The sequence below is a fragment of the Rattus norvegicus genome, chromosome 17, assembly GCF_021556685.1.
Source record: "Rattus norvegicus strain SHRSP/BbbUtx chromosome 17, alternate assembly SHRSP_T2T, whole genome shotgun sequence".
Taxonomy (NCBI): domain Eukaryota; kingdom Metazoa; phylum Chordata; class Mammalia; order Rodentia; family Muridae; genus Rattus; species Rattus norvegicus.
Window position 1 is genome coordinate 66,904,213 of NC_141550.1, and position 23,817 is coordinate 66,928,029.

Here is a 23,817-nt window from a genome sequence, read left to right on the forward strand (position 1 = left end):
TTCTCAAATGATTTTAAAATTAATTTATTGAAAGATGATTTTGAATAAAAGGTCAGTACAAATCGGCAAAAATAACTCACATATTTCTTTAGTTAGTGACAGATGATTGATGTTGACTCACTCTCCTCTGTGAGTCTCCCTCCAGTGCATTTATCATGGTACTAATATGTGTCCCAGTGAGTCATGATCTGAAGCACGAGATTGCTTCTGCCTCTGTAGCTTTGAAATTTAATGTTATGCAATCAGCAAATTATAAAAGATCCTTTTTGAAAAGCTGAGAAATGAAACACTTTGGTAATTTGGTGTAGACTGGTGTAGTTGCCACATAACACATGAATGGCCAGTTAAGTAGACTTAAAGAAAATGCCAGCATGTTCTACCTCTTGTATTTTTTAAATTCCTGGGTGGCAAGGGTTATTTCTTCTCCACTAACTGAAGGGAATCCTGTTGAAATTTTAAGGTCTGAGTGATTCCTGGTTTAGAGAGAGTGACTGCCCAGAGCTGGCATGACTGGCTGGAAATATCTCAGAAAGTGTTTATTTCTTTTATCCACTGCTTTAATGTGGTTTCAGAATGCTGGTACTGTTAAACTAGTTCTTCAGTAGATTAGCTTATGACCTCGTAACTGATCTCCGCGGTGGTTGTATTCTGTCAAGTCCCCACACGCTTACCCGGTGTAGGCCTGGGATGCTGCTCCACTTCCAAGTCACGTGGCCTCAGGAAACCCTTACTCTGAGACCCCAGGGTAGGCACAAGAAGCCCCTATGAAATTCAGTGCTTTGACTGAATACTCTTGTTTGGGACAATCCTGGATATTAAAAACTATGTTAATGGTGTACATTTGGAAGCCAGCATGGACATTCCTAGTATACCATGTAGTCCTGGATGTCCTGTCACTCACTGTATACTAGCCACCAACTCACAAACATCCACCTGTCTCTGTCTTCCACATTCTAGGATTAAAGGTGAAGTGCCATCACCACTTGGCTGAATTGTTTAATTCTTAAAGAAGTCATTTATTTGGGAAGTTTAATTTTTAAAACATCATACTTGCCAATTAGGTTACGTCAACTATTACCATATTTTAATGTCTTATTTACACAAGCCATGAACCTATAACTTGATAACAGCCCTTGTTTCTGTTTATATGACTTAATTTTTAGCATCTATGTAACACATACTTTAGTTTAATTTCTATATTAATTTTCTTAGGTTAGCAAATAAAATGATGGGTTTCATCACGGCCTCTTCTTACAGTTGTGTCACGTTGTTCTTGCTCCTGTCCACAGCCTCCCCATGAACCCCTTGCTCTGTCTGTCACCGTCTCTCATTTCACATCTCCCTGCCTAGTTGTTCACCTGTGCACACATGTATTTAAATATATGCCATATGTAATTTTGGGGTTAGGTTCTGCACATAAGAACCTATCATGAATTTATCATGAGCCCAGCTTACTTTGCTTAACATGATGATTTTTAGCTTAATTTCTAATGAAAAGTAATGCTGTTGTGCTAGCTTAAAAGCCTCTGGTAAGCAAAACAATGACTTGTGTATTCTTAGATGACAAGAAACGGTCAATTTGGAAGCAGATTAGTAGAGTCCATGTTCCTGAGAGGCAGCATACTTAGAGTGAGGCATATCTGATGGTTTCGTTTGAGTTCTCACAAAGCTCAAGATTGTGATTCTGAATGCTTATTGGAAAAAGGCAAAAAATATAAGAGCTAAACTAAAACTCAGGCAGAAATTGTATTCTGTTGGTATTTGGATGGTGTGAGGGTGACTTTCTTGCATGTCTTTCAGAGCGCTTTCTGTCATTGATTTCTTGATATTGGTGACAGCACTGAGAGTTTAGATTAAGTTTGTTTTTAAACTAAAAATTATAATTTATATAATGTATTGCTAGGTTCAGTTACTATGAAAGTTTGCTACCTAGGTCTTGGAAATAGAGGAAAAATGAGTTTTAAAATATATTACAAAGGGTTGAAGAGATGGTTATTCTAGCGCACTCTTCCAAGAGGACTAAAATTGGGTCCTAAATACCCTTGAGTGGCTCACAACATCCTGTAACCCCAGCTTCAGCTCCAGGAGATCCAGTGTCCTTTCCTGACCTCTGAGAGCACCTGCATTCATATTTGCATACTCACTCCCACAGACAAGACACATAATTAAAAATTAATAAAAAATAAAAATGTAAAATATAAGAAAACATACAGCAAAAATATGATTACATTACAAAAGAGTCATGTAATTCTTCCACCTTTGTATGCTTAGAAATTACAGTGATTTATGTGTGCCTGTGTGCATGCACAGATTCATTTGCAGCATTTACAAGCTAATTCTTTTGATTGGATCATTCACTGACCTGACTAGCTTGCCATAAGAATCCACCTGTCTACACCTCCCCAGTGTTGGGATTACAAGTGTGTACCACTGTGCCCAGCCTTTTACATAGGTTCTGGGAATCAAACTCTGGTCTTCAAGCTTGTGTGTCAAGGTCTTTACCATCCAAGCTGTCTCCCCAACCCCATTACTGTAGTTCTTTTTAAAAAGTTAATAACAAAAACAGTTAGTAGCTAGTGTGTGTGTGTGTGTGTGTGTGTGTGTGTGTGTGTGTTTGTGTGCGCACATGCGTGCATGTGAATGTGTGTAGTGTCTTATTATGTAGTTCTGGCTATCCTGGAACTCACTGTGTAGACCAGGCTGGCTTCAGAATCAGGGAGATCCACCTGTCTCTGCCTTGCAGACACTGGGATTAAAGGTGTGCACCACCATGCTCAGCTAATATTAGCAAAGTGTCAGAGAAAGGAAAGAGGCATATTTAACACTCAGCAATCAGCTTTTGAAAGTACTTTGTTAATTTGATAACTTTTAATAGCTTTGATCAAGTGAAATAGCAAAGTGACCTCTCATTGTTCTTTTTAGCTGGTTTTATTCCATTATTGGCTGCCCACAATTGTTCAGCCAGTGCTGTACAAGTGGCAGTGCAGATGGTTTTACCCATGAGAGTGCTGGGCAGAGTAGGTGCATGCACGTTTGTGCTGGTTTCTGCCACATTGCCCTCCTCTAAGGTCATGATTTTTAATGTGGAGAAGCCTTGTCTTCCTGTCGTCTTGACACCAGTACATTGGCAGATAACCAGTTTCACCAGCCTCATTCTTAGCACTGGTCCATTAAATGAGTCTACAACTTCATTTCTCTAATTATAAGGGGAATTAAGTAGCTTTCCATGAGTTTCTAAGCCTTTTGTAGGCTTTTTCTGTTTTCTGCTTTTTCTTATGTTTTGCTCATTTTTTCTTTTTCTTTCATTTTTATTAAAAAGGTAGAGCTCCATTAAATATTAGGGATATTAGCCTTACATTTGTGGTGCAGGTGACAGTGTCCTTATCTGCTTACTTATCCAGTTTGCCATTTAAATAACTCATTTGCCTTATTCATAATGTACTTTGAATGTGCCGGAGTTTGATTTTGGTACTAAGTTTTTCCTTTTTTAACTTTTAGATTTTATGCTTAGTTTATGGTGCTAATGGCTCACAGTTCCGGTCAGATTTTCTTGCCCTTCCCTAGTTTCTCTGCTTCAGGGTTTTGGGTAACAGGACCCCCCCACCCCCTTTAACATTAAAGGGCTTCATTTACATTTTCTAGTGCTCGACAGTTCCATTTTCAGACTCTTGGCTGGATTTTTCACTCATTCTTTTAAGTTTTATTATTACTCATAACCACATCATCTGTGACTTTTGCAAGAAGTAACAACTTCTTCAGTTCTGATTAACTTCTTGAACCTCCACTTCTCTAGCATGTCTTGCAGGCATGAGCCACCACCTCACGTAATTGTCCTTTGTGTAGTAGTAAGCGAGAATAGAGATGGTGGCCATCCTTGATGCTTTCCTCATGTTAGTAGAAGATTGTCAACATCTTAACATTCTGCCAGCTTTCAGGCCAGTATGTGTATATTAAACAATTATCCCTCGATTCTTAGTTGTTGAATGATCCTTACGTAAATTTGCACTGAATTCTGTCTGGTACTTTTTCAGCATCTATAGAGATGATGATATTCTTAGTTTCTTTAGTATCCTGCTAGATTTTCTAACATTAAATATCATCGCTTTTTTAGAATAAAACTTCCTTTTATTTTTTATTATTATGTTTGCCAACATTTTATTTAGAACATTTTCATAGGTAATAGCTAACTTGTTAGTTTCTTCATAAGCTGTTTGTATGTTTCTTGGTGTAAGAATTTTTTAATAAGTCTAAAGAAACTGACTTTCTACTTCTGAGTTCCTGTCACTCTTGTTCTGTTGTGGATAGGAATTTTCTAGTTTTCCTCCTAAAGTCAATTTCCCATATTGAGTTCTATTTTCCTGGACAAGACAAGATCTCAGGTTTTCCTTTTTCATGGCTTATTAGTTTATCTTTGCTTCTTCCTGAGAAAAATTATATAGATCATGGAGTTGTATGGTATTTGGATGGCTGAAAGTGTCTCTTGTCAACCTCCAGTTAACTATTTAGGTGACTTTGAAATGTAGGTAGAACTCAGCTTGTCAGTATTGGAAGGTAGGCCCTGGGAATGTTGCTAATCCTCTGAGCCCACTTGTCTTAACCTGCACCAACTTGGAGCCTTCCTGTCTGCCTGTGCTCTGCCAGGCCACACTGGCCTTCCTTCGCAAATGCCGTGTTTCTGAAACATGTTGCTCAGAGATACATCACACGTTCTTCTTTGTTTCTCACTGTAAAGTTTTTTAACTTTGTTGACAATTATATCAACTTTAATTTTAAACCCTTTAAGCTCAGCATTATTTTTAACATTTCGTTAGCATTCTTGTTTGCAAAAGAGCCACAATATGAAAACTCCTGAGAATTGATAAATTAATTTTTGACTTTTGATTCCTTAGTAAATTCTTAGATAAGACACTAAAGTGTGACTAGCTAAAGAAGTAAATTCTGTTTCACCAAATTAAAACCTTTCTGTGCATCAAAGGACATAACTTAAAAAACAAAACAAACAAAACAAACAAACAAACAAAAAAAAACAAGTAAAGAGCTAGGTGTGGTACATACTTGTAATCCTACCTGACAGGAAATTGAGACAGGAAGATTGAAAATTGTAAGGCCAAGTCTGGGTTACATATTGAGACCTTGTTGTGTGTATAGTGGTGGGGAGGGAACAAGAGAGAGACAAAGTCAAAATGGATGAAAATAAATGGTGAATGCAGCATGTAGAAAGGAGGAAACTGTAAAGCGTACACCTCCAAGAGGGGTTAACACCAAGACAATATAACTCCCCATGCACCAACTACATAACAGTTAAAATGGACAAGCAGTTCACAGGACATTTCTCCGAAGAAAATGATGGCAAAAAGCCAATAAAACATAAAAAGATGTTCAGTATTACTGGATATTACAGAAATTGATAAATCACAACCGTAGCCATAGACTATTTAGCACCTATGCAAATGGCTGTCATTTAAAAATAAGAAAAAGTAAATTAAAAATTAAATAAAAAATTAGTGTTTGTAATGATGTGGGGGAATTAAATAGCTTACATTGTTGGTCAGGGTGTCATGGTTTGGCTATGTAGAAATCAGTTTTTTTTCTTTTTTTTTAATTGGATATTTTTTATTTATATTTCAAATGTTATCCCCTTTCCCCCACCAAACTACCCACCCCTTCCCACCTCCCCATCCTGACATTCCCCTACACTGCAGGATCCAGACTTGGCAGGACCAAGGGCTTCTCCTCCCTTTGGTGCCCAACAAGGCCATCCTCTGCTACATATGCAGCTATAGCCATGGGTCTGTCGATGTGTACTCTTTGGATGGTGGTTTAGTGCCTGGGAGCTCTGGTTGGTTGATATTGATATTCTTATTGGGTTGCAAGCCTCTTAAGCTCCTTCAATCCTTTCCTAACTCCTCCAATGTGGACCCCATTCTGAGTTCAATGGTTGGCTGCGAGCATTTGCCTCTGTATTTGTCATGCTCTGGCAGAGCTTCTCAGGAGACAGCTATGTTAGGCTCCTGTCAGCATGCACTTCTTGGCCTCAGCAATATCATCTGGGTTTGCTGGCTGTATATATATGGGCTGGATCCCCAGGTGGGGCAGGCTCTGAATGGTCATTCCTTCAGTCTCTGCTCCAAACTACTTTGTCTCCATATCTCCTCCTATGAACATTTTTGTTCCTCATCCTAAGAAGGACTGAAGCATCCATACTTGGTCATCCTTCTTCTTGAGCTTTATGTGGTCTGTGGATTGTATCTTGGGTAATTCAAGCTTTTGGGCTAATATCCACTTATCAGTGAGTGCATACCATGGGTGTTTATTTGGGATTGGGTTACCTCACTCAGAATGATATTTTCTAGTTCCATCTATTTGCCTATGAATTTCATGAAGTCATTGTTTTTAAAAGCTGAGTAGTACTCCATTGTGTAGATGTACCACATTTTCTGTATCCATTCCTCTATTGAAGGGCATCTGGGTTCTTTCCAGCTTCTGGCTATTATAAATAAGGCTGCTATGAACATAGTGGAGCACGTGTCTTTGTTGTATGTTGGAGCATCCTTTGGGTATATGCCCAGGAGTGGGATAGCTGTTCTCAGGTAGTGGAATGTCCAGTTTTCTGAGGAACCTCCAGACTGATTTCCAGAGTGGTTGTACCAGTCTGCAATCCCACCAACAGTGGAGGAGTGTTCCTCTTTCTCCACATCCTCCCCAGCATCTGTTGTCACCTGAGTTTTTGATCTTAGCCATTCTGACTGGAGTGAGGTGGAATCTCAGGGTTGTTTTGATCTGCATTTCCCTGATGACTAAGGATGTTGAACATTTCTTTAGGTACTTCTCAGCCATTCGACATTTCTCAGCTGAGAATTCTTCGTTAATCTCTGTACCCCATTTTTAAATAGGGTTATTTGATTCTCTGGATTCTAATTTCTTGAGTTCTTTGTATATATTAGATATTAGCCCTCTATCAGATGTAGGATAGGTAAAGATCTTTTTCCAATCTGATGGTTACCCTTTTGTCCTATTGACAGTGTCCTTTGCTTTACAGAAGCTTTGCAATTTTATGAGGTCCCATTTGTTGATTCTTGATCTTTGGTGTTCTGTTTAGGAAAATTTCCCCAGTGCCCATGTGTTCCAGGCTCTTCCCCACTTTTTCTTAGATTAGTTTGAGTGTATTTGGTTTTATGTGGAGATCCTTGATCCACTTGGACTTGAGCTTTGTACACAGTGAAAGGAATGGATCAATTTGCATTCCTCTATATGCTGACCTCCAGTTAAACCAGCACCATTTGTTGAAAATGTTGTCTTTTTTCCACAGTTGGTTTTAGCTCCTTTGTCAAAGATCAAGTGACCATAGGTGTGTGGGTTCATTTCTGGGTGTTCAATTCTTTTCCATTGATCCACCTGCCTGTCTCTATACCAATATCATACAGTTTTTATCACTATTGCTCTGTAATACAGCTTGAGGTCAGGGATGGTGATTCCTCCAGAAGTTCTTTTACTGTTGTGGATAGTTTTCACTATCCTGGGTTTTTTGTTTTTCCAAATGAATTTGCAAATTGTTCTTTCTAACTCTATGAAGAATTGAGTTAATCCTGCCAATCCATGAGCATGGGAGATCTTTCCATATTCTGAGATCTTCAATTTCTTTCTTCAGAGATTTGAAGTTCTTATCATACAGATCTTTCACTTGCTTGATTAGAGTCACACCGAGGTATTTGGGACTATTGTGAAGGGTATCATTTCCCTCATCATGTTTATCCTTTGAGTAGAGGGAGGTTACTGATTTGTTTGAATTAATTTTATATTCAGCCACCGTTGTTGTTTATCAGGCTTAGTAATTCTCTTGTGGAACTTTTGGGGTCACTTAAGTTCACTATCATATCATCTGCAAATAGTGATATTTTGACTTCTTCCTTTCCAATTTGTATCCCTTTGACCTCTTTTTTTTTTTTTGTTTGTTTGTTTGTTTGATTGATTGCTCTGGCTAGGACTTTGAGTGCTATATAGAATAGGTAGGGAGAGAGTGGGCAGCCTTGTCTTTTCCCGTATTTTAGTGGGATTGCTTAAAATTTCTCTCCATTTAGTTTGATGTTGGCTACTGGTTTGCTCTATATTGCTTTTACCATGTTTAGGTATGGGCCTTGAATTCCTGATCGTTCCAAGACTCTTATCATGAAGGGGTGTTGAATTTTGTCAAATGCTTTCTCAGCATCCAATGAGATGATCACATGTTTTTTTTTCTTTGAGTTTGTTTATATTGTGGATTACATTGATGGATTTCCATATATTGAACCATCCTGCATTCCTGGGATGAAGCCTACTTGATCATGATGGATGATCGTTTTGATGTGTTTTTGGATTCAGTTTGCGAGAATTTTATTGAGTATTTTTACATCGTTGTTCATAAGGGAAATTGGTCTAAAGTTCTCTTTCTTTGTTGTTTTTGTGTGGTATAGGTATAAGTGTAATTGTGGCTTCATAGAAGGAATTGGGTAATGTTCCTTCTGTTTCAATTTTGTGGAATAGTTTGTTCAGTATTAATAATAGGTCTTCTATGAAGTTGTGATAGAATTCTGCACTAACCCCATCTGGTCCTTTTGTTTGTTTCTTTTTTCCTTTTCTTTTTTTTTTTTCCGGAGCTGGGGACCGAACCCAGGGCCTTGTGCTTGCTAGGCAAGCGCTCTACCACTGAGCTAAATCCCCAACCCCTTTTTCAGCCTTTTACTGTGAGATAATATCTGTCTTTGTCACTCAGGTGTGTGTCCTGTATGTAGCAAAATGCTAGGTCCTCTTTTCATATCCAGTCTGTTACTCTATGTCTTTTTATTGGGGAATTGAGTCCACTGGTGTTAAGATATATTAAGGAATAGTAATTGTTGTTTCCTATTATTTTTCTTGTTAGATGTGGAATTATGTTTGTGTGGCTCTCTTCTTTTGGTTTTGTTGTAAGAAGATTAGTTTCTTGCTTTTTCTAGTATGTAGTTTCCTTCCTTGTGTTGGAGTTTTCCATTTATTATCCTTTCTAGGGCTGGAATTGTGGAAAGATATTGTGTAAATTTGGTTTTGTCATGGAATATTTTGGTTTCTCCATTTATGTTAATTGAGAGTTTTGCTGGATACAGTAGCCTGAGCTGGCATTTGTGTTCTCTTAGGGTCTGTATGATATCTATCTAGGATCTTCTGGCTTTCATAGTCTCTGGTGAGAAGTCTGGTGTGATTCTGATAGGTCTGCCTTTATATGTTACTTGACCTTTTTTCCTTACTGTTTTTAACATTCTTTCTTTGCTTTGTGCATTTGGTGTTTTGACTATCATATGACGGAAGGAGTTTCTTTCCTGGTCCAATCTATTTGGAGTTCTGTAGGCTTCTTTTATGCTTATGGGCATCTCTTTCTTTAGGTTAGGAAAGTTTTCTTCTATAATTTTGTTAAAGATATTTACTGGCCCTTTCAGTTGGGAATCTTCACTCTTTTCTATACCTATTATCCTTAGGTTTGGTCTTCTCATTGAGTCCTGGATTTCCTGGATGTTTTGGGTTAGGAGCTTTTTGCATTTTTCTTTGACAGTTGTGTCAATGTTTTCTATGGATCTTCTGCCCCTGAGATTCTCTCTTCTATCTCTTGTATTCTGTTGGTGATGCTTGTGTCTATGACTCCTGATCTCTTTCCTAGGTTTTCTATCTCCAGGGTTGTCTTCCTTTGTGATTTCTTTATTGTTTCTATTTCCATTTTTAGATCATGGATTGTTTTGTTCAATTCCTTCACCTGTTTTGTTGTGTTTTCCTGTAATTCTTTCAGGGATTTTTGTATTTCCTCTTTAAGGGCTTTTACTGGTTTACCTGTGTTGTCCTGTATTTCTTTATGGGAGTTATTTATGTCCTTCTTAAAGTCCTCTATCATCATCATGAGATGTGATTTTAAATCCAAATCTTGCTTTTTCTAGTGTGTTTGGATATCCTGTATTTGCTTTGGTGTGAGAACTGGGCTCAGATGATTCCCAGTAGTCTTTGTTTCTCTTGCTTAGGTTCCTTTGCTTGTCTCTCGCCATCTGGTTGTCTCTGCTGTCAGCTTGTCTTTCTGTCTCTGACAGTGGCTTGACTCTCCTGTAAGCCTGTGTGTTAGCACTCCTGGAGACCAGCTTTCTCCTAGCAGGATGTGGGTACAAAGAGCTGTGTCACAAGGTCAGTTCTGCGCTAGGCATCCTGTCCCAGACTGCTCCTAGGTTCCTGTGTCCTGAGGGCTCCAGGTGGGTTCCTTCTTTGAAAGAAATGTGAGCAGAAGTATAGTCTCCCCTGAGCTCTCAGGTTTGTCCATACTTCTGAGAGTCCAGCTCTCTGCCCCATGGTGTTAGGGTACAGAGAGCTGTTAGGACTAGGTCAGCTCTGGGCCCAGCCAATTTTATAAATGTTGCTAAGGTTAAACAGATCTACTGTGAGATTTTGCAGTTCCTTTTCTGGGTACATCCCCAAAGGAATTGAGCACATACACTTCTGCCAGTGTTGTTGACAACTAGCCATTAGCAACCACTGTGTTCATAGATGGATTGATGGATGAACAAAGTGTCACACACAGAAGATACTGTGAGGGATGGGAAGAAGGGTACACTGATATCTCCTGGAGCAGGTGGGCTGGAAAACATGACAGTAAGTGATATAAGCCAGATGCAGGCCACACACTGAGATCCACCTGTGAAATGAGTGCCTTTGTTACACACACCCCAGCCCACTAAGCTGAACATTTCCTATCTGTACAGTGAATGGCTTATGGCTGATTGCTCAGTAAAAACCAGCTGTCGCTTTTCTAATTTGTCATTGCAGTTTTACAATCCAGTCATTCAGTCTGGATACATCCTTTGGACATGCAGATCACTGTGGTCTGGATATCAGATATGGATTTTATCCTCTGGGATTCACTTCACAACTCTTTATTTTTTAAAAGGAGAAACTTACTTTTTTACAAGTGGAGCTTGTGGAAAATTATCAGAGTTGGGCCCTTTGATTAAATACTGGTGGTCTTATCCGAGAAAGGTCTCACATGCGTGTGTGATCATTCTGTGATGCTCAGCACTGCTGAGGGCTCTGCTACCAAAGACCAGTGGTAAGTACAGGCCCTCTGGTTAGACCATGACAGGGAGCCAAACAGACGTCTAGTAACTTACCTAGCTTGCCTGTTGTGCTACTAGCAATGGAAAAGATTCAAGCCAGTGTAGTTAAATTTAATCCCAGCACTTGTGCAGCAGAGGTAAGCAGATCTCCTAGTTCTAGGCCAGCTTGTTTTACAGGACAGCCAGGGGTATACAGAGAGACCCTGCCTTGAAAAACCCAACTTTGAAAGACTTGGTTGTGTTCAATCTAATGTGCAGATAACCTAGCAGGGCATCCACTCTGAGTTCTTTGCATCCCTCCACACCAGATGCTTGCACACATGGAATGACCTAACTGCTTGTTTTGGAAGTTCTTGGAGTACTTGAGATTTACTCCTCTTAAGACATGATAACCAACTTTATTATTTTGAACTAACTTTATTCTTTCTCTGTCCTTTTTTTTTTTCAAATTAAAAAGTAGAGGTAAAATATACTTAACATAAAATCTGCCATCTTAACCATTTTAAGCACATAGTTCAGTGTAAAGGCATCTCGAATGCTGCACAACTGTCCTCAGTGACACCCACACCACAACTCACTAAGCAGCAGCTCTGCATCCCCTCACGCCTAGCTCCTGGCAGCTAAAGGTTCATTATGATACATTAAAATTAATTAACCTTGGGGGGACTGTTTACTCAGGAAGCATTTATTTACATCTATTTCATGGTAAAGGTTATCAAAGACATAGTGAAAACTTAAAATAGGTGTGTGCTTTAGACAATGATAAGTTAGCATGATAGTACACACTTGGCATCCCACCATGTAGGAGGGTGAGGCAGGAGGATCACTAGTTCTAGCCAACACCCCGGGGCTATCAAGGCCCCCAACTAACTAAATGAAATAAAAAAATTTAAGGCTGTTAGTACATGTCAAATAATGGATAGGAATTGGCATTGGGCTGATGGTGTCGTACATGTAACTTGCATACACGTTTTAATAATGACAGTTGTGAGACACGAAAATAGGCTAAGCCAACGCAAGAAGCCAACTCCAGTATCTTGAACAATTTAACACATATTTATAAATATATCACTTTTTTTGTTGTAGAACAGAGAAACTTTTCAGCAAAGCACGCTAATTCATTTGGCTTCCTCTTTGGTAAAAACATATTGTTTCGTTTACCATCATATTCAGAAAAAAAATTCCACTCTTCCTAGTTGGCATTGGCATTATAATATGTTGATAACAAGCAAAAAACAACAACAACAAAAAAACAAGAAAAAAGTAAAAAAAAATGTTTTTAGATCTTTCAGAGAAATGAGGCCATGGTGGCCAAACTTAGAAAATTGAGATAGACAGGTAAAAAAGTCTAAGCCTTCCTAGAGCTGAAGTCATGAGCAGGACTCTGGGTGGAGACAAAAGCCAGGGTAGGACTGCCAGTCTGCCGGACTGCCGGACTGCCGGACTGCCAGACTGGGCAACTAGGAGTGTGAAAACTCCAGGGGAACCCAGAAAATGCCTTCCTGAGTCTGAGTTTTGTCTCAACCAGGCTGTCACACTGAGTATCAGAGAGAAATTCTCTGTACTTAGGGCAGAGCAGGACAGAAGGAAAGAGAAGTTATCAAATGTGCCAGGTGCTCCATTCTTTTATTATTATTAATAATTTATTATCTCATATATTACATCTCATATATTGCAGTTTCCCCTCTATCCCCCACTTCCCTTGTCCCCTGCCACTTCTTCCTCTGTCTTCAGAATTTAAGCTCCTCCATGTGAGCCTTACCAGCTGTGTTTTACCAGAGATTAGCCAATCTGGAGGAAGGGAATTGGCTGCTTCATTTCATTCTTATAACTTGTGTCATGTGAGGGGAGTGGGGGACTGAAGTGCTGGTGGCACTGACAGTCCAGTGACACAGACTTATGGGACTGAGCGTGCTCCCTTCTCTGCCCTCAGCTCCATGAAAAAGGCTGTCAACCATAGCTCCATTTGCTCAGTACACTATGCCCAGTTTTCAGGAAAAACAAAAACCCATAAAACTTAACAAAAGGCAGGAGTATAGTTTGGAGAGACTAAGCAAAAATCAGAACCAGAACCAATGTAGCAAGAATATTGAATAATAATCAGACGGGGCATTGTTACAAATCACAGTTAAAATGCTGAGGGGAAAATGTATGCAGCACATAGTAATGAGTGGATGATGTAAGCAGAGACACAAGTTCTAAGAAAGACAAAAATTGCTTATACAGACAAGCAATGTAAGAGAAATGCAGAATCCCTCTGAAGAGTTCATCAGTACAGTGGGCAGGGCAGAGGAAATAACCTCTGAGCTTCAGGCTATGGGAGATTTCTAAACTGAAAAGCATATGAAAAAGATGGGACTAGTAGCTTTAAAATAGAGCATTTAGGAGCATGGGCACCTCCAGGAAGTGTAGTCCATGTGAGAAGGTAATATAGGAAAGAGAATGAACTTGAAATCATATTTGAGACAACACTTCCTAAAGAATTTTCCCAAATGGTACACACTGAAGTACAAGAGGGGATGTGCTGCAAGACCCACACCAAGGAATGAAGCTTTAAACACTAAATCAAAGTGTCTTGAAAGAAGCCATGCAGGAAATACCTGGGTAAGATCAAGATGCAAGGTTAATGCATAAAAATTATTCATGTACCAGCAATGAACAAGTGTAATTTAATATAAAAACATATTGTTGTTAATATTAATATGCCAAAATTGAAATGTTTGGATAGAAATTTAACAGTATCTGGGCATGGAGTGCACACCTTTTATTCCAGACCTTGGGAGCCAGAGGCAGATGGTTCTGAGTTTGAGGTGAACCTGATCCACAAAGTGAGTTACAGGATAGCCAGGGGTACACTGTCTCAAAAAAATCAAAAAGGGGGGAAAAAGAAAGAAAAACCAAAGAATATTAACAATATATGTTCAGACTAAAGACTACAAAATTCTAATATTAGATAATTAATGAAAAGATATGGCTAGGAAGGCTAGTGTCAAGATGTCCCTCCTTCCAAGATTGATTTGTAGATTTAATGCAACATCAGTTAAAACCTGAGTCAGTTATTACATGGATATCAACAAACTGATTCTGAAATTTATGTGGAAAGGCAAAAGACCCAGAAGAACAAAGTAAAAAAGAGAGAACAAAAGATAGTTACCAACTAGAATCTTAGTATGAAAACTTTGCAATAAATGAGATGGAGCAAAAGAACTGACAATGGACTAGAGTAGAGAGCCAAAGAACAGACCTCAGCACCTGCCAAGAAGTCGAGGCTATGCCGGAACAGATGAACCTCTGATTGTAAAAGTGAATTCAAATGATATTAACTAAAAGTAATTGAATATGGATCATAGATCTCAATCCTAAATGCAGAACTACTAAAGATCACAAAACCTCTGTGTTCCTTCTCTGTTGATAGGTACTGTCAGTGAGAGAGAATTGATAAGTAGAACTTGGTTAAAATGTCAAAGGTTGTCTTTGACTGACATACAGAGAATAAGAACATAATACTACAGACTCAGATAAAATGTTTCCAAAAGATGCCTTTGATGACTTTTAATCACATACCCAAAGGGGCTGGGCAGGTAGCCTTGTCATAAGTTGTAGCTGGTCTTTGCTACTTTGTGGTTCTTTTTCCCATCCTTTCCACCCCTCTCCCCGCCCCATTTCACCCTCTCTCACTAGGTAGGAGAGAAAGAAGGAGAGAGGGGGAAGAGAGAAATAGAGATCCCTGAATATAAATTCTTTCCTTTTGTTTCTTCTTTGAATACAACTAGTAACAAACCTCAGCCAACCCTATGTCTCTGGATTCTAGCATTATATACCTTCTGAAAAGTTCCCAGAATTCCACATGTCACACAATCGCAGAAACTCTCTGCAGCTGGCAAACAATGCTTCTGCTAAAGCACAAGGCAAATGATGGTCAGCGGCCGCAGACAGTCCGAAGCAGCTCCATATCCCCACGCCTGGAATTAAGACGAATGCACATTTTTATAATATTTCTGTGGTTTTAAAGCAACAAAAATTCCACAATTGTCACTACAATAAGTAAAGTGCTTCAGAATATGAGTTTCATTCCCAGAACCCAGCTGTAGTAGCATTCTGGGGAGGTGGAAACAGGTGGTCTCTGGGCTTAGTGGCCAGCCAGCCTAACCTTGGGTAAGTTCCAAGTCAGTGAGAGACGACTTCTCAAAAAAGATGATTAATGCTCCTGAGGAGTGGTACCAAGGATGTTCTTCAGCTTTCATATGCGCGCACACACACACACACACACACACACACACACACACACACGCAGGCATGCATCTGTACCCCTCAGATGCAACAATACAAAAATGAAAGTCAACAATAAAAAAACCTAGTTAAGAAGTACGCAAGGAGTTTTCCCTGGATGGACACTGACTAAAGCAGACAGGAAAGGTGACAGACATGAAACATGGATATATGTTTAACAAATGCTATTAGGGAATAGCAAGCCAAAACATCATCACTGAGTGTCTGTTGTCTACCTCACAGTCCTGGAGCTTTTGTGCCATGCTGGGAAGAGTGCATGATGGCTCAGCTGCTTTGGAGGGCAATCTAGCAGAGCTTCGACTTTTTACCAAACTGAAAACACTCTCACTATAAAATTCAATCTTCATACCCCTTGCTGTTTGCCCAAATGAGCCAAACATTTTATCGGTGCACAAAGCTGCATGTAGAATTTTATAGATGTTTTATCCATAGTAGATGAAACTTGTGTGCAACCATGGTAGCCTTTAGTAGATAAGTGGGTAGAAAAACTTGCATATAGCCACTGGAATAGTATTTAGTGTTGGCAGAAGCTATCAAGCTATGAAAAGAAGCCTGTGTGATTTCAACTTCATGTCATTCTGGAAAAGGTGAATTGTGGGACCACTGTTCCAGAGGTTAGTGGAAGAGGCAGCAAGAATAGCTGAGACATGGAGAACTTAAGGCAGTAAAATTATAGTGTGTGATGTCACAATTGTGTTTGCTTGTCATTGAACATATGCCAAGACCTGTAGAGTGCATAAAACCTTGAACTGTGGACTTAGTTTGGCAGTGATGTCAGTATCAGTTCACCAGTTCTAGCAAGTCTCACCATCCTGGTGAGGTGCTGACGGCAGTAGTGCCTGAGGGACAAGCGGTGTATGGAAATTCTGTTATCAACCTAAAACTTCATCAAAAGTATTTTACATTTTTTTCTGGCCTGAGTATAGAAGTATTTACAAAAAAAAGTAACTATAAAGAAACAAATGCCTAGATTTCTGCATCATTTTATTTAATGCCTATTAAAGGGCAAAGAGGAAGTATTTTGTGAATAAAAGTACATAAAAAACCTCTGACGCTGCACAGTGGTATGTGGCTATAAGCCCAGGACACTAAGGAGATGGAAGTAGGAGGACCAGAAGTTTAAGGTCCTACTTGGCTACACAGTGAGTGCAAGGCCACCCTGGGTAAGACTCTGTTCTCCAGAACCAAAATCAGAATTAATATGTAAACAAGAGAATGGTGTGAATATATAGTCATAAAGTAAAATCACTAATCAACAAGGACATTTCTTACATATGTAAGTTACAGTGAAAACCATGGAAACCATGCGACATTTAAAAGTTTTTATGTAATATCTGGAATAAATATTTGAGTATTTATTTTATGTAACAAAACCCTCACATACCAGAAGTAAGTGAGCGCACATTTGCTGCGGATGCTAGCTGGAGTCCTGTGTCATTCCCCTGCCCTGCACCCATGCTGTCCTCACTGTGTGCTTCTCCCTTGTTACAGCATGGTCTCCGTTCATACGCATTCATGATGCCTTATTTAATTTTGTTTTTATTAATTTTTCCTGGCTCGCTGTGTTCTTTTTTTATAATGCTGTGGTGAGACTAGTGTACACCTAGAGACTGGGAATTGTGGCAAATGCAGATGTCCGAGGACACAACGGCAGCATCGGCTGGGGGCTTAGGGGGCTTAGGGAACTTACTTGAAGGCTTCTGCTTACTGTTTTAAGCTTCAGGCCTCTGGAAGATTGTTCCCACGCAACTTTTACTGAGAGGAGTATATTACATTCCTCATATGTGTTGGAGCAAATAAAAGGTTAAAGATTATCAGTGATTTCTGCACATTTTCTGACCTTTCTCTTTAAAATGAAGCCTTTCTCTGGGGTCTTATAACATAGCTGGAAAATCTGAATTTAATATTTTATATGGAAAGGTTAGCATGCTTGAAACTCTGCTGGGTACCTAGAAAAACATTAGACGTAAAAGTTAATGAGGCAAACCCTTTCTTAGTTAAATAATTTTTATTCATTCTTTTGAATTCATTTTGCTCTTACCATATCAGCACAGACCTTGAGTGGGACCAGCTTTTATATAGGGCCCAAGAGACCTCCTAGGATGTTTGCTTTTTGTTGACCGATGCCCAACTGTCATTCTTTCCTTGGATCAAGTCATGTTGTTAATAGTTCTTACTGGATTAGAGGTTTGTTCTTTTCTGCCTGTTGCTGTTTGCCCACAGTACAAGAGAGTGGCTAGTATATAAGTAGGGCACAGAGAGTGAATGTGAAATGAGTGAGTGCAGATCTCCTGAGAAAGGGCAGCTGAGGGATGGGTCACAGTTCAGCAGTAGAGCACTTGCTGAGGATCCATGAGGTTCTGGGCTTAAGCCCAGCACTGTATTAGCTTTTGAGATTTCTCTTTACCCAGAAATAATTGAATAGTTGTACTTAAGTGAAATACTGTCTTAATAGGCACTTAATAGGCTCTCGTTTTGGCACTTTCAAGATGTGCCACGTACTCTGCTGGCAGTGTTCCACTTTGACTCCCATAAGCAGTGACTGCCTCCAGGTCTGGTGTGATGTGAGTGACAGCTTGTCTGCTGTTTGTCACGGGGTTCACATAGCTCTTGGAAGGCCCTGATTCATTTTTGCATCTGCTTTCCTGAGATGAAGGCTGCTTCAGTCTTTGGTCTTGCTTTTAATACTTTACAGGAAAGTATGGTGCCCCTATGAATTTCTGCTACTTAGTTCCCATTAGTGCATGATTGTTACAAAATAATCAGTATTCTCAAAAGTTACCTTCTTTGTTAATTTTTCTGTAGATATGAATAAGTTATTTTTGATAATTTATTGAGACAGTGTCCCTCTAGGTTGCCTGGGCTTGTGGTGCTCCTCCCACTTTAGCCTCTAGAAGCTGGTATTGATTCCACGACTGCACTGCCAGATCCACTTATACCATATATTTTAAAATGAATTGCATGTTAACTATTATTATCCTCTTATTATATAGAATATAATGTTCATCCTGATTTTACCAAAATACCCCCTTAATTTAATCTGATACTGTTTCACACTTATTCCTCCCTCCTTCCTTTGTGTTATAGCCTACACACACACACACACACACACACACACACACATATATCTGCCTAAATTTTACCCATGCTAGAAGCAGTATGATCCTTTTCTGAATTCTCACAAGAAGTTCAGGACCATTTGTGTGGTTGTTCTCTATGATCTTGTACTGTCCATGTTAGATTCCCTGTCAGTTCTGTTTTCCAGCCAGGATTGCCGTTCTGTACATTTCAAATGTCTCCTGGCTAGCAAGCTATATGAACGAGGCAGGTACTGTTGTTGAATGCTGTATGCAGCTCAGGCAGCTGGGCTTGTGCGTCTGTGTCTAAAGGGCAGCAGGACTGGGTGGCGCTGTGCTGTTGTATCTCACTGAGACTCCTGCAGTTTCTTCCCATGGCATCCTTGTGCTATTCTCAAGCTGGCACTCCTGAGCAAACACTGAGACTGAGGTGTCTGCTCTCCAAGTAGAAGCATGGTAAGCCATGCTTGTTATTTTTATTATCATTCAGTTACAGATCTACATTTATTCAAAACAAAATAATTTTCCTTTAAGCCTTGAACACCAGCATTTTCGAGTGCAAGCATACGTTCATGTCGTGTGCTGGGAGGCTAGAGGATAAGAAGTGTTCTACTGTCATTCTCTGCCTTATTCCTCGAAACAGTTTCATACTAAACCTGATGGTCAGCAAGTCCCAACCCTCTCCTTGCTCCATCCTTCCTCCTCCTGCTAAGTGCTAGGGGTCATGGGCTCCAAGGGCCACACCTGCCCTTTGCATGGATGCTGAAAATTTGAATTCAGGTCTCATTCAGTTTGGTCAGAGAAGGAAAGAGGTTGTGAAAAAGGATGGAGAAAGAGAGACACGAAAGTCTGGCACCTTCTCTTGTCAGTCAGGGAGTACAGTGAAATGCTAGAACAAGTGCACCACACTTGTTGTCTCCTTGAAGGGAGCAGCAGCTGTAGGTGTGCAGTGCCTGCCTTTCTGTTTGCACTGAAGGCCTAGCATACAGATGTGTGAAGTGCCTGTTTCATTGATCCTGAGTCTGGGCTTACCATGAAGATGAAGCAGAGATTCAGTAGGTCTTCATTAATACTGTCACCCACCAGACACTGAACTGTACTCCATTCTTTCTTGCCTGAAGATAGATGGAAAGGTATTTGGAGACTTGACAGCCATCTCCTTCAGCCCATCCAGATACCAACATTTGAATAATAGTGATATTTCCTAATAATGTGATTATTAGTTCTGAAATGAACACCTATTCTGGCAGTTGGGTCATTACTGATAATTTGTGATCTGGTATCCTAGCTCTTGGCCTTTCATATTTTACCTCAGAACAACTTGGATTCTCTATTCATTGTTTGTTTCTTGCTATGCAGTTCTGACTGGCATGGAACTCACTTTAGATCAGGTTGATTTTGAATTTGTGCTAATTCTTGTGCTTCCACCTCCTAAGTGCTTGGACTGCAAGTGTGCTGCACCATGCACCATCACCATGTCTGGCTAATGCTTGTTTTTTTTTTATACATTGGTTTCATATGTATATAAAACCGAATTCTCTAAAGCTATGATCATAAAAACCTGAAATACCAAACAATTATGACCTATAAATTCCATTGTGCACTGCTTGATTTCACACAGTGTAATGCTGAAGTCTGGTGTGGTTTAGAATAAACATTAAATGCCTTTATTTATCTATTGATTGATTGATTGACATTGGAAAGAGGTAAACTTCTCCTAGCTTTTTAAGTGCCTTTTAAAGTGATTTGGATTTTAGATTATTCTTTATAGAGGTAACCAAGTGAATGCTTGCTTTTATTAGGTAGAAGTGCAACTTGAAAGGTAGAAAATGGAAAGCCACAACACCACATTTCACTTAAGAATGACCAGCGTCAGGCAGTGCTGTGACTGTGGCTCCTGTGTTGGAAATTCCCTCGGTAATCCATGTTTTCTGCCTTATGTTTTTATATATTGCTACAGCTAAAGAAGTAAACAGGTCATGGCACGTTTAACAAAAAGACGACAGGCGGACACAAAAGCTATCCAGCATCTTTGGGCAGCCATTGAAATTATCAGGAATCAGAAGCAGATTGCCAACATTGATCGTATTACAAAGTAAGTAAATTTAAACAAAAGCACCACTGTAAAGTCCCCAAATGCCTTATCTTCTGTGCAGTTCATACAAGGAACTAAAGTGACGGTTGCCTTGCAGAAGACTACAGAACAGGAACAATAGCAGAAACACATATAGACAATTTGTATTTAGAAGCCTTGTAAATGAATGTTAGCTAAGTAAAGATCAGTATAGTCTGCTTATAGTAGATTTTCAATTATACATTTTTTTGCCCTAAGAAAATTTTATTTAAAAGGATTATTAAGACATTTGCTTTATTGTAGTGAAGCTGTCTAAACAAAAGCTTTTGTTCATGGCTTATCTCAATGGAGATGAACAGGCTTCATATAGTAAATAATATTTTGAGTACTTTATAACTAGAATAAATGAGATTGAACACACATTCAGTTAAAAAAGAAAACTCCCCTTTCCTTTTCTCCTTAGTTTCAGTGCTATTTGTCTTAGTAGACAAAGATTCAGTATAGCAAAACATCTTTTTGCTTATTTTGTATTATGAAGGCAGTTAGGAGTTTGATTCTCTTTTAATTCTCTGAATGCTCTTTTAAAAGTAAAGCTGATGTAACATTTTAACAGCTTATGTGATTTTTTTTTTGTTAATTTGAATAGAATCTTTTAATTCTCATCCTGCCTTATATTTGTTAGATGGTATCTAAAAATTAAAAGTAAGAGATTTATAATAGCTGACTTACACCGTGCTTTGGAACTGTTATTAATAGGTAATGGAGTTGAACCCCATGCATTCTTAACATTGTCCCCATATTTGAAGATGAAGAGGCTTCCTGAAGTCAACTGCAGCCCTACCTCCTTTGGGCTAAAGAAAGAAAACGATGCCCCCAAATGTGGAAAAGATGACTAAATAAATAGTACATTGCTTTAATTATTACTTAATACATATTTTATTTTTAAAAAGCAAGCACTTTGAGAGCTGGTAACTAAGTACAGAATAGCGGGTGATACTAATACAGATAGTTTTCAAAAACCGCCGGCTGGGGATGTAACATGGATCAGTGGTAAACGCATATTTCACAGGTGAGACCCTAGGCTCAATTCCCTTCCCTGGGTTAAAAATAAATCGCAAACAATAAAGATACTAAGTATGTCCTTGAGATTTGTAAAAGCCATAGCTGAAATTTTTATAGCAGAACATTGAAATTAAAAAATAAGATCCTGTAATTTGTATCAAAAATTTAAGGCATTCTTAAGCGTGCACATTTGAACAGTTTCAGTTGCTCACATGGTTACCTCTCTTTTCCTTTGTGGTGTTTCTCGGGCATCTCAGGGCACCTACTAAGCACTCCAGGAGTCTCATCAGGAGTGCTGCTGTTAGGCTGGGTGACCTGCTGGTGTAGGAGGGAAAGGGCTAACGCTTTTAGTAATCGTGCATGCATCTGCTGGCTACTTAACACATACGAGTGCATGTTTGGCATAGGTGAAACTAGTGAACACCACAGAGACAGTCATTGGGACCATACATATCTCCTTTGAATCATGGATCATAATGAGATTTGACTTTTCCTCTTTTTTCATCAGTATAACTTCGAATGGTAACCCAAGCCATATTTACTTTTTGCTTAAGCTCTATAATTCTTAAATACAGATAAATTTGTTGACCAGCAGGTGGTCATGAATTATAAGTCTCCTCTTAAAAATCCATGAAGCAGAGGACTGCCTAGGAAATGCCCCACACAGTGCCTTGCCTCTTGGCTGATGCCACTTCCCTGGATGTCCCACTGCGTGAGGCTGGCTAGGAAGCAGCACTGGTGGTGGCAGCAAGTAGGTCTGCTCTGCGATCTGGGATTCCTGCTCTGCACTGTTAGAAGGTCAGGAATCAAGATGCTCCTCTCCCTTCATGTCAGAACACAAGGTATCTTTTAAATTTAAAATTACCTTACTTTACCCAAGCCCCCCAGGCAAGTTCCTGTTAAGACCTTGTTTGCTATTTCTGTGACTGGTGAGCAGCCCATTGTTAAAAATTAAGTAAAAGACATGCATTAAGAGTTCTGGCCTTTGACATTACTGGTGTATAGCCTGGTATTTCCTTAAGTATCTTGTCTAGTCTATGTAATGCTGTGGTTCTGCCTGTATCTTGTTTTCGTTATTTTAATCTATAAATTCCACAGCCATCTTCATTCTGATTCTGTCACTGTGCTCTGATGGCTCAAGTGTGACCCCACACTTGAATTCTTTGAATTTCATGGGACTGTGGCTGTGGGCAGGCTGTATAGATGGACTGTGCTCTACTGTAGGGACACATGTTAATGAAGACATTTCTACTTCTGAGATATTTACAGCCATTCATGCTAGATCTGAGTAGTAGTTTGTTTCATCTCTGTGCTTCTAGCTAGAGTGTTTTCCTGGGGATAAGCTTCTCTGTACCTGCCATGTGGTTGCATGCATAGTTCACAGCAGAAAAGGATGTTCCCGTTACCATGTTTAAAAATGGCATTCTTACTTGATGACTGCGCCCTTCTAAGTACCATTGGAATTCACACACCAACTATGTTTGTCATGCTTCCATCCATTTCATGTACCATATACTTTTACACATAAGTGCACACGTGCTATGGAATTCACACATCAACTATGTTTGTCATGCTTCCATCCACTTCATGTATCATGTACTTTTACACATACGTGCACACGTGCTATGGAATTCACACACCAACTATGTTTGACATGCTTCCATCCATTTCATGTACCATATACTTTTACACATAAGTGCACACGTGCTATGGAATTCACACATCAACTATGTTTGTCATGCTTCCATCCACTTCATGTATCATGTACTTTTACACATACGTGCACACGTGCTATGGAATTCACACACCAACTATGTTTGACATGCTTCCATCCATTTCATGTATCATGTACTTCTGTGCACACATGCACACACACTATTGCTTATTTTTTATTTAGTATGCTGGATTTTGTTTTGCTGCACTGTATCTGTGATTTTTCTGTTTTTATTTTAGCTTTGAGATTTTTCTCCTTTGCGACTTTGTTCATTCATCACTGGTGTGGTCTGCTTGAACTTGGGCCTTCCTCCTCCTCCTCCTCCTCCTCCTCCTCCTCCTCCTCCTCCTCCTCCTCCTCCTCCTCCTCCTCCTCTTCCTCCTCTTCCTCCTCTTCTTCTTCTTCTTCTTCTTCTTCTATTTTTTATTATCTTTAATCTTTTTTTTTTGCAGCCCAGTTCTTATCCCCATCCAAGTCTGCCCTCTGATTGTTTCTCAACCCGTA

The 23,817-nt window shown here is 39.4% G+C and overlaps 1 protein-coding gene across 53 annotated transcripts in view; it reads left to right on the forward strand.

Annotated features, from left to right (window-relative positions):
• Zmynd11 (zinc finger, MYND-type containing 11) overlaps positions 1 to 23,817 on the forward strand; it is an 87,987-nt gene that overhangs the window by 13,854 nt on the left and 50,316 nt on the right. For all 53 annotated transcript variants that reach the window (XM_087590159.1, XM_087590177.1, XM_087590163.1 and 50 more), the window contains 1 exon segment: positions 20,424 to 20,558. In XM_087590159.1, coding sequence (XP_087446285.1) covers positions 20,443 to 20,558 — 116 coding nt within the window. In that variant the 5' untranslated portion in view covers positions 20,424 to 20,442.